The following is a 12,002-nucleotide window of genomic DNA, read 5'->3' as shown; positions in this document are numbered from 1 at the left end:
TTAGTGACAATTCAGTCCTAAACCTTTTGAATTTCTGCCAATTGAGTCAATCCGGCCAATTTTGGCAAAAAATCATTGACATGGGCGTCGGTTGTCCTAGGTGGCACAAATGGCGCCGACATGAATATTTTTTGATATTATTTTAAAATTTTAAAATATTTTTTATAATTAAGAGAATAGAAAAAGAAGAAAAAAATAAAAAAATTATTTAAAAATTTATTTAAAATATTTAATAATATTAAAATAACATTTAAAAAAAGTCCACGTCAGCATCAGCTATGCCACATAGGACAACAACATCCACGTAAGTGAATTTTCGGCCAAAATTGGCCGATTGATTCAATTGGCACAAATGTAAAAAGTTTATGACTAAATTGGCACTAATGCAAAAGGTTTAAGACCGAATTAGCACTATTAAAAGGTTTATGATTGAATTGGCACAAACGCAAAAGGTTTACGACAGAATTTGCACCAATAAAAGGTTTAGGACTGAATTGGCACCAATACAATAGGTTTAGGATGTTTTGGATGGAAAAAAAGTCCTAATCCTAATGCATGTCGTCCAAGTCTGTCATAAACTATGCAAATTGTACTGACTTAATCGTAAACTTTTTTTATGATACATCAATTTAGTCATTCCGATCAATTTTGATAAGAAATTGCAAATATAGACATCGGTCGACCTATGTGGTATGACAGGCGCTAACATGGATGATTTTGAAATTTGTAAAATTTTCTCTTATTCCTTTTCTTTTCGCCAATGGCTACCGGCGAAAAGAAAAGGAATAAGAGAAAATTTGACAAATTTCAATGGCAACGTCTAAGCTTGGGTGAGGGTGACCTTGGCAAGAGCAAGTCTTGTCGACCGCAATCTAGGGTGCCCTCATTGGGCCTTGCACGGGCGAGGGCAAGGGCGAGGGGAACCCTTGCCTAATCGGGTGAGGGCCAGCCTTGTCACTAGGGTAGCCCTAGCTTTTGGTCGGCGACCTGTCACCGATGAAAAGAAAAGGAAAAAAAAGAAATATAAAAAAAGAAAAAATTAGAATCTTTTTAAGAAAGAAAATTTTCAAAAGTCATCCATGTTACGATTAGCAAATGCCATGTAGGTCGACCAACGTCCATGTAAGTGATTTATAGTCAAAATTGGCCCGGAGAACAAAGAAATTTACAAATCGTCAAAAAATTTAGGATTAAACTATTACAATTGAAAAAATTTAGAACTAAATTGGTTGCCGTACAATAGCTTTAGGTCTTTTTTGAAAGAAATTTCCTTATAGCAGCAAATCTCATTGAGAGATATGACCTCATTATAGTCATGTCTTTTTTTTCTTTTAATAACACTTTGATACAGGTATGAGATCTAGCTACCTGGTGGTCTATGTTATTACTATTTAGTACGATATCTTTTATAATGTGTTAGGTCGCTCTCTGAACCGACATATTATTTGATGGTCATCCAATTCATAAATTTTTATAATCCACGAGATATTATCTCCTAATTATATAGTTTGCCACTTGAAATCATGTAAGAATACGTAACACCGCCTAACATAATTCAGTAATAATTTTGCTTGTGTCTGGGGTCAATCTCCAATTTCATTCCCCTTCATTATCATATACATATATGTCATGGGAATCGTTAGCTGACTTGTGGTCCACCTTCGACTAAAATGACAGCCCACCTACCCTAATATATCTGGATTAAGTGGACAAGCCAATGTCTGGGACGAGTTTTGTGGCCTATATGAACTTGTGATCTAACTTTTGGTATTAAGTTAGCCAGTTCATCGTTATGTGGTGCTGGAGTCAGTTTTACGCTAGATTGAATTCCCATTTCTTCGAGCCTGGCCTAAGCATTAAAGCTTTTGATAAAGAAAAGGTCAACATCAACATTAACATCACCTTTATCCCAAACTAGTTGGGATCGGCGGTCGATGAACCCAAAAATACGTAAAATAAAAGCAAAACCGATTGAGGGAAAAGAAATAATTATATAAAAATAAAAATATATAAATATGTATAGGAAAAAATGACTAAAAAAGACAGTCTAGAACATAGGAATCTGCCCCTCCAAAATATTAATAGCTTTCTTCCACTCCATCCTAAGACAAACCATACGTCAATCTATTTCCCACTTCATTAAATCTTGTTTTACTACTTTCCCCCAAATAAATTTTGGCCGACCTCTTCCTTTCTTCCTTGATAAAGAAAAGGATATTCAGAAAAATTTTGAATAATTTCAAAAACCGTTCATGTCAGCGCCAACCATGCCATGTAGTATGGCAGGTGTCCATGTGAGAGATTTCCGATCAATTTTGGCCGAAATGATTAAATTGGAAAGTCGTCAAACGTTTTAGGACTAAATTAACAAAATTGAAAAGTTTAGAACTGAATTAACCATTGTACAATAGGTTTGGAAGTTTTTGGACAATTATCCTGATGCTCGGGTCAATTTCACACTAGATTAAATTCCCATTCTTTCCGATGCAATTAAAACATTAAAGAATATTGGCCAAAGCAAAACTAAACCTTGTGATAAAATTTCTCGAGAGATCATGAGAGAGTTATTTACAATAATAGAGTGAAAGGCGTGATAGGAAGTCAACTCGTCTTAACATAATTTCTGCAACAAAGCTATGATTAGGTAGGGTTTCTCGTATGTTTACCAATGAAGAAAGCATGTAATAAGTGAACTAAAAATGAAAGGATTTCGCATGATTATCTACATTATTCTATTAGATTTATTGGCATTGTGGGTATATGCCAACATTGATTGAACTAGATCTTCAATTTAGGTTCACACAAGATAAGCCACAATTGTTAACGGGGCATCACTTTATCATCCTTTTCCAATGTGAACTATCAACGATTTAAGCATACATATCTTTAGAAGTATGCCATCCAACCACACACACATGCGCACATGTGCACATGTACCTAGTACAGATTACGCGTGTGTTGAATCCGTGCATGTTATTCAATTGAAATAGGTCATGCAAAATAGAGCGAGAATTAGCGACGGGGACAAATCTAAACATTAACCGCACGTGATAAGCTAGTTGATTTATTTTCCGAATCCTTTCGATGATGATTGCTCATCACGAACCGAATGTGCATGGCAAAACCTGAAGTTACATTCTCATCAGGGGTTAAAAGATCGATGGATCAAACTTGGTCCACGCTGAAGTCGTGCTTATTTCAGAATGACCAAATTTGCTCCACACATGATGGACGAGGAGGGGACCTTAGATGATGAACTCAAGCCATCCAAGCGGAGAGGAACAACTTGTGAAGTCTCTCTACTGAGGTAATTGGGCGGCGGGTGACCGCCAAATGCCACCTCCGCTACCTCCCTCGGCAGCAACATAAGACATGCATGATAGTGGCACGAGACATAGCCCCCGGCTTTTAAGATCTCGGGTCATTTGTTCGTCATCTTCATCCTCTCTCGGACCCTGAAATTTTGGTATGCGACTATGATTAATGAAGTGTTTGGTGTGAAATGGTTTGATTCACCACTTAATAGACCAATAAAGTTCATCAAAATAAAACCTAGCTAGAGAAACTTGAATGAATATAGCTAATTGATGAAGTTCCTTACAAAGTGATAATAGATCTACAGATGGAAGTGATTTCTTATGTCTTACCTGTTGCCTCGATCGGTTGGCCTCCTTGTGGGAAGGCTTCATGTAGGGCACGCTTAGCGTCCGACAGAAACAAACTGTCGGGTTAGCAATTAATTAAGAGAATCATTTCCAGAGAGAATAACTCTATTTTTTGGACAGTGTATACACATCACAGGTGAGCTTCATGACTAAGACATAAATATATATATGCATGGATAGGGTGCACGACACATATTCGATTCCCCGTACCATCATTTAGTGTAAACAATTTCCCAAACGAACCATCTATCTAGACTTTGGCCTGTGTCTCTCTTGAATTTAAAGGGTATTTTTATGAATCTGGAATTTACCTATTTGAGTTTGGTTCTATTAGTCGTTTTACAGTGACAACTATTGGAATACACGTTTGATGTCCTGTCGATTCGTGGATGAACTTTATAGACCTGTCTAGTTTATCTATCTACAATATTTGTTGAGAGATAGACAGAGAGAGACTGATAAAAAAGAATCACTTTTTGGATTAACATTTCAGACCAGCCTAGTTTGTCTACCAACATAATTTATTTTGAGAGAGAGAGAAACAAAAGAAAGAGAACTTGTCTCCATGCATACCACTGTAGAAAGCCGCCTCGGACGCTGATTCCGGTGAATGGGTTAGGAAATCTATAAGACGGAATGACAAGGTGTACAGTGGAATGAGAATGGGGAAGTAAGTACCTGGACCTGGTTTTGAAGGAATTTGATGTATCCAATGGCCTCCATCAGTACTGATGCTGTGTCTGTCTGAAATATTCTCCATCCCCCCCCGGCAACATGCACCAAAAACGCACGCCGTTTCATGCTAAGCTCAAAGAAAAATATAGAGCTAGTATATGTCACCCTCGCATTACAAATATGCTCTTTCCTTTTCTTGTACCGTGCTTTTTTTTTTCACTTACAGATTTTGTGGTCTGAACGCCCATCTGGGAACTGACTACGCTTGGAAGCTGGAACTCAGTTAATAAGTTACTTTATCAGTTTTGTGTATTTGGCTAGCTCATTATTTATTCGTTTTCTTCTTTTGGCAGCACAGTGCTGTGAAATATCGTTCTGTGTGGCCAACATTTTCCTGTCTTTTCACGTAATATTGTTTATAAATATGGCTTTTGTGCAGCCGAGTAAACACATGACGCCAGATTAACTTTTGATTCACACAACCTCTCCCACATGTTGCCACTGTGGTCGAGAGGAGAACAATATTACCGTCTGTCGCTTCGCCATCAGGCACCACGGTACGTAAAGACTACTGGCCGGGACCAGCGACCCCTTGCCCACCAAATTTTTCTGAATGTGCGTGAAAAGTTTCAGGGAGAATTTTGCAGGGTTGATCCATCCTATTCAGGGTTCTATAGGTCCTCCGCAATTATCTAAATACAAGCAGAAACATACGACACTAACCTTGCCAAAGGGGGCTACTAACTGCTGCAGAGCCGCGATCCTGTCCCCTAGTTTCTCTTTCCTAACCTGGTCCATATTGTTGTCGCACAAAAAAGTATAAGCTTCCTGGAAATGAGAATGGGAAAAACTCACCGAGAGTATCTACCATCATTAGTTAGGAAACCTTAAAAGGTGCAGAAGCAGCTCTTGTTGACTGATCTACTCTTGTTTTCTTGGGAGCAACCTGATGATGAGGGCCACTAGTCTTGTTAGGCTCCAGTGAACTGCTGGGTCTCTTTGCCTCTGTTGTCTTTGCGGTGAAAACCGGCGATATCTTCATTCAGAAGAATTGCAAAGTGTGAAAAAGATGCTGGAACTCGTAACTGGAATTGACAATTCTATACAGTGAAAGGGCATAGTAGTTCTGGCCCAAACAGAAAAAGAAAATGACTGTCCAATGTGTAATAGCATACATCACAAAAATGAAATTTTCTATTTCCTTCCAATTGCCAATCCCGTCATAGTCAATGCTTGCTTTCTACGAAAGGCTTCGCCCCAAACGAACCATGATTCCTAGAATCGAGGCTTTTCATCGTTCATTCTCATGCGTAGGGTTGTGGATGTTTACATGGATAATCCATGCATGCTCAGAGATATAGAAGTGCGCATATTGCGTGTAGCTATGTAAGCTACACAATTATTGTAGTTAAGTTTAAAGCCACTATTTACTTTTGGGTTGGGAAAGTCCTTGTAGCTGACTTTCTTTTCAATAACTAAAGTTAGCATGATAGGATGATAGCGGTGTAAGCGGGCTCTGTCGCACGACAATCATTCTGTGTATTCATTTAGTTTATTCAGAAGGTGCAAGTCAATGAATTGTCAACAAGTTATGAAAAGTTTGGTAAAGGACATGCAACTTTGCAGTAAGAATGCAGTGAAAATTTAGTATCCATTTGACCTAACCAAGTGGAGAATCGCTTTAGATGGTAGCAATCAGTTCCATGGAGCGAGCATTTGATTTTGCTGGAAGTACTGAAAGTATGACATGCATATCCTTAATTTGCATTTAGAGCCCAGTAAGAAAGGACCACGCTTAAGCTTATTAAAGTAAATGGGGTCAGCTAGTCCATTCTAATGTCTTTCAATCAACTATGTATTGGCAGCAAACTTAAAAAGAAGCTCATAGGACAGGCAAGATGTTATAAATACCACAACGTATCCAATGTGAAATAACCATTAAGGAAGTTGCACAATGGTAGGTATGATAAGACTATGCAAAAAGGAAAATTTATAAGCTAATTTATACTACCCCAAGAAGTGAGAAAATATACTAACTTACTGGATCATGATGTTGCGCCGATTGCCGCGTTTGTTGAAGGTCAAAAGTAAGGCTTTCTCTATGCATCCCAAGATTAGTCCCTTGAGTAGTATTTGCAACACTGCCGCTAAATCTTCCATTTAGGAGATCAAATGCTGGAGAATTTATGTCCAAGGAGCTTGACACCAAACCCCGCGACCGACTCAAATTCGAGACATCAATGCTTGGATGAATCTGGCTGAAAATCCCCGGCCGAACATAGTGTTGAGCGCTTGGATAAAAGAAATCTTGGCCTGGCGAGTACTCATTAAGGTTAATTTGGCAAGTGGAGGTCAAAGTCTTGAGCATGAGCTTCTGGCTGAGTTCGCTCAAGTCATCAGTCTCCTCATCAGTGTTCTTCACGCGTCTTGTGCTGTGATATAGATGCAAATCTTCAATGCCAGTTTGAGCACTGTTGAGCAGGTTAGTAAATCTTAAGGAGTCCGAGAGCTCTTCCTTGACACCATATGCGAGGTCTACATTATTGCCGAATGGTTCGACTGATGAGTTGTCTCTTGTCCAGTGAGATCCAAGGTCAATTTGGATGGAGGAACTTTGGAGAAGAGGGTTGAGAATGCCATGTTTTGGAGTCGAATCAGTTCTAGAGTTTGCTACTATAACATTGGAGTTCGAGAAGTTTCCAGTAGCATTCCTGTCCATATAAGCATCCCGAAACGAAGTACATTAAGCGCAAATTCACGATTAACACTTGTTGCCATACGGAGAAATTACCAATTATTTTATCCAAGAATGGATTGTTATGCCGAGGAAAGTGAAAATGAAACAGAAATGAAGCAAGTGTTGCTGCTTGTTTTGCACTACAAGTGTCATTATGCCAAAGAAATAGTCCGAAAGTTCTTTTCTTTTTACTGAGAATCACAAGCTAACCGAGGAAGCGGGAACCCCACTATCAAAAACTTCTCCAATACAATCTCGATTTTTACATCAAATAAAGGGAATCAAAAAGAGAGAAAAGGAAGACATTCCGAGAAGATTAAGCTGTACCAACTTCATGATGGCACATATGTCACTAAGCAAAAGTTGTTTGTGTACCTGCGCGCGCGAGAGAGAGAGGGGTTGTGTACTTACAAGAAGCTGGTGTTGCGTGTCCAAGAATGGGAATTATCAACTGATCCATAGCAGGATGGGCTGTCTAAAGAAGAAGAAGAAGAAGACCCAGCATGGTGATCTTGGAATTGATCATATTGGTGATGGAGATTTGCAGGTTCCATGGGCTTCAAGAGTGCCTTTTTTCTTAAATAAGTTCTTGAGAATCCCAAGGATGAGTAATTAATACACTTACAAGTATCTCAGACGTAAGAGGAATCTCTTGCTGATCAACAGAGTCTCTCAGGTGACACCCCCACATGAACTTGATGCTTGTCCTCCACTCTCTCTCTCTCCCACTTTACTCTTTCAGAGAGATTTCATGTAAAGTATGAAATTTGAAAAGGAAGAAACAAAGAAAGGGTAGATGTAGCCCATCTACAACTTTAATTAGAGGGTTTTTTTTTTTTTTTTCAGGAAGACCCTTTATCTGTTTCTCAGCAAGAGCTTGATGAGCCTCTCTCTCTCTCTCTCTCTCAAACACAGCTTTGGTTTCTGGCACACTGCAATTACAGGGAGATGATTATGCTGGACTGGTGCCATGATTAAGATCCATGCCTTCAATCCCAAGGCTTTCAACCCAGTCTGCCAACGGAAATGATGGCATCCACTCTCTCTCTCTCTCTCTCTCTCTCTCTCTCTCTCTCTCTCTCTCATCCCCACATGTCGACGAAGGCCCTTTGTATAATTATCCTATTCTCTCTCCTCTCTCCTCTCTCCTTCTCTATCAGTGTATAAAGGGTGGTGGTCTGTACAATACCCTTCTCCATATTTATCATGATAGGTTAGAATGCAATCACAGCTCACTTTCGGCAAGAGCTCATCTAACTTGATCAAAATATAATCCCAAGACCACGCCCTAAGCAAGCTAGTTACATGGACCTTACAGGACAAGAAGCGGTGATTTGATCGATGTGATCGATGTCTATAGAAAGAGAATAGCCCAAAGTTTTCAAGACCACTCAAGATTACACCCTCAATTATGTACTCTCGAGCTTAATCCCAAATTGTGCCTAACGATACATGGATTACTATAGTGTAGAAATAACCTTAATTAAAACATGACAACCTCCAATTACCGTAACCATGAAACCATCGTGAAGGAAAAGAATCCTGTCCAGTGCCCAAAAACTGATGATTGTGCTCTTTTTACGAGCAAGTAAATTAAGTTAATCTATAATGTTAATGACAGACCCTTCATAATCAAATGTTTTGTCCACAAATATGACTTGTGTATGCTTTATTAATACGACCAGAGTTCGTAACACGCAATTCTTCTGGGTCACAAGATCCCAAACTTATCCATAGTGTTTTTTCTGAGGACTTCCCATTTGCTCGCCAAAATGTCTTCCCCTCCTTTTTAAATGGAGCCATTGTCAATTAGTAATTTGCATTATAACCTTTTAAAGTCTTGGTGGAAGACCAATTCCATCTTATCTGATGCATCTATAGCTCTCGTTAACAAACGCCCTTTTATGATAATACAATTGCAAGTTTAATTAACAGGAGCGAATTGACTAATAAAACATGTTTGGTATCAACTCGCAAAAAAAAATATCATTCGATAATATATGCATAAGAATTCCGAGAGCTCCTGACCAAATATTATGGCGAAGACATGTAACTTGATTAGGTAATGCATGATTAGATTTATGCCGAGATTACATCTAAATCTGATTTCCTTTTACTCTTAATTTGTAGTGGTCTCATTATGATGCTGGGTGATGATGTTACTTTTCTATTGTTTATCTGGGTGGGAAACTACATTCACTGAATACATTATAAACATTGGTGTTATTTGCTATGTTTATGAATGATATTGAGTCTACTTGTATCCAAGAATCGGCGTCTCCTTTCCCTTTCCTCTCTCTATTTTTGCTGCATTATCGTCCTCCATCATTAGGATAGTAAGTTAATCCCATTTAGGATTCTTCTTTCTAACAAGATATCCGTACATGGTCTCTCTTCTCTTTGTATTATCTTGTCTCAACAATCCATTTTCATGAAACTTCAAACGAAGGTTGAAATGGATTTTGGTGAAAAACCTCGATTTGGTGCTAAAAAAAATAAACAATTAAATTGAAATAGGTAATTCGATTGGAATTGACTGAAGGGGCTTAGATGTTCAGTCTTTTGGTGACTGACACGTGCACTACATGTACATTCGAATATTCACAATTAAGGAAGGTTGAGTGGAAATTTATCTGTTTCATAAACATATTTTCGTTTGGTCATTTAAGTATCAAATAACACATTCATCTAACAGTTTAAGTTTTTAGAATAATTGACCGTGATTCTCCAAAGTTTCACAATCTCTTGCCAAAGTTCTGTATCACCTCCTTGCTAATTCTCTTTCTTTTGACCCGACGCTTGCATAGAGTCTGTAGGTATCAAAGGCCAATCTTATTGATTTAGATCATCTTATTCAGCTACTGTCTTTCTTGTCACTAACTAGGGGATGTTACGCCGTAGGAATCGTCTTACTTGTGAGCTTCTGAAGCAATTTTAAGAACCGTAAATCTGGCAAACATACTCATGGGAAAAAGAAAAAGAAAAGTTGAATACTAAATTACTTATTCGAACTCTATTAGGGAATGGACAGCTGCTGCTGCTGGTAGGGATGCTAATCATGAGCGCTCTTCATCCCAAACTATGTTGAAGCTTTAAGGTTATTTTCATCACTTCTTTTGGCCTATTTCAACAATGCTTCTCCAAAGTAAACCCACTAGAGAACTCTATTTCAGTCCAACTCCTAGTTTTTGGACTCTCTTTGCATTGTATAATCTATGTTCTACCTTCTAGCATACTACACATATGTCTAGGGTTTGGTGCATAAAAATATGCACGCTCTTCTTCTCCTTGTCGTGCAATACAACAAAGCTTAAGCAAAATAGTGAGACTTCTCCTTGTCTCGACGATATATACCAAGAAATGCTTAATCAACATCAAATGGCGAATAAAAGCAAAATCGTAGCAACAAATGGAAATCTCGGTGTATGCTCATTACTGAAGATGGATTCGGTGATCGGCCGCCTATTTTGGTGTGAAGCCACAAATGTGCTCTTTAAGCGGATGACCCATAATCTTGTTCTGATGATTTCTCTTGTTATCTAGAGCTTGTTTTGTTTTAAAGTTATCTGGGATTTGTCTTAATTTGCAGTTGAGCTGCGATATTTGTCTCTTGTATTTCGAGGAAGTGAACAAAAATGTATTTATTTTGAATAACAAAAATTCCAGTAGCGGAGAAGAGAGAGCCTCATCCTTCTTCATATACTCTTTTGAGGTTAATATCTTAAACACACTTACTACCATCTTTCACATGATTCATATGTCAGGATTTTTATAATATCTTATCATTACGACTGTAAAGGTAAAAGACCGTCAATGGTTAGATTCGCACAGCTAGATGCTTTTTTTTTTTTCCTGCTTTTCTGTGATCACTTTTAGTTCATGTGGTTAGTACGCTCGTGTGAAACAAAAAATAACGATAGTAACATATTAAAGCTCCTTTAACCCTTTAGCCCTTTTTTCCTTTAACTACATTTTCAAACGACCCATTATGGTGATGCTTCAGAGTTCTGTGAGTCATGTACATTTTCGTGCCATTTCTCTCTCACAGTCTCTAGCGGCACGAATAAAGGTTCTTTTACCATAAGAATGAAAACCACGCCAAGAAACCCAATAGCCCATGTAATATCTTCTAGAGTTCCATGAACCGCTTGAGTCCATATTATTTGCATGTTGCTTGATCTCGAATAATCGACACACAGTTAATGGAATTTGAACAGTTGAGTCATCGGAACTGAATCAAAATTTCCCTCACGCCCCATCCAAGTGCGTCAACTCTAGAATACTACCTCTCTCTCTCTCTCTCTCTCTCTCTCTCTCTCTCTCTCTCTCTCTACATAGATACACGCATGATATGTGTAAGATGGTAATAAACAGTGAGCATACGAAGCGACCCCAGCAACCTCATGAATAAGTCAAGAAGCAAGCCAAAAGTTCAAGTGAGTAGCTAGAAGAAGAATTATTTGTACTTGGTTGTGACAGCCGAGTCGAACCTATATCGCATTCCTAATCCACAAACGTGAACACGTTCCATACTCGCTATGCCATTCCGGCGCTTTCGTGTTTACATTTACATTTGACAATTATCCTTCGCATTTCAAGACATAGCTCGTCTTTCTCCCTCAAGAAGTGAGTTTAAAGCATGATATCCGAGTATTCTTTTTGAAGCATCTCTAGAGATGATAAAAATGAGTGGGATCGCAACTTCTGGCAAAATGTTTGATGGAGTTAATAATTATGAAAACTTGGTGCGGGCCCCGACCGAAGTTTGAGGTCAGACGAAAAGATGATGGGAGAATGTGAGCGTCAGAGTATGGGCATGGCTTCACTTTGCTTGTAGCACTTTCTCCTTTTGCCCTAACATCATCCCCACCATTCTCTATTACTTTATTCATTTCGATTGCTGTTCTGTCTTTTTTCTTTCTTTT

The 12,002-nt window shown here is 38.5% G+C and overlaps 1 protein-coding gene across 2 annotated transcripts; it reads right to left on the bottom strand.

Annotated features, from left to right (window-relative positions):
• Positions 1-3,029: 3,029 nt before the first annotated feature.
• On the bottom strand, positions 3,030-11,408 carry LOC115729927 (transcription factor bHLH110). 2 transcript variants are annotated; one of them, XM_030660561.2, is made up of 8 exons: positions 11,364-11,408; positions 7,489-7,799; positions 6,382-7,051; positions 5,227-5,376; positions 5,064-5,129; positions 4,344-4,409; positions 3,648-3,707; positions 3,030-3,455 (listed from the first exon to the last, which is right to left on the bottom strand). In XM_030660561.2, exons 2-8 carry the CDS (start codon positions 7,629-7,631, stop codon positions 3,300-3,302), a joined length of 1,311 nt encoding a protein of 436 aa, XP_030516421.2. In that variant the 5' UTR covers positions 7,632-7,799; positions 11,364-11,408; the 3' UTR covers positions 3,030-3,299. The 2 variants fall into 2 exon arrangements, with proteins under 2 accessions (XP_030516421.2, XP_030516422.2); XM_030660562.2 differs by lacking the exon at positions 11,364-11,408 and having other exon boundaries at positions 3,321-3,455; positions 3,602-3,707; positions 7,489-7,793.
• Between the last annotated feature and the right edge of the window lie 594 nt (positions 11,409-12,002).

Source organism: Rhodamnia argentea, chromosome 2, assembly GCF_020921035.1.
Source record: "Rhodamnia argentea isolate NSW1041297 chromosome 2, ASM2092103v1, whole genome shotgun sequence".
Classification (NCBI taxonomy): Eukaryota; Viridiplantae; Streptophyta; class Magnoliopsida; order Myrtales; family Myrtaceae; genus Rhodamnia; species Rhodamnia argentea.
Note: the sequence above shows the minus strand (reverse complement) of the source record. Positions and strands in the feature narration are given on the sequence as shown.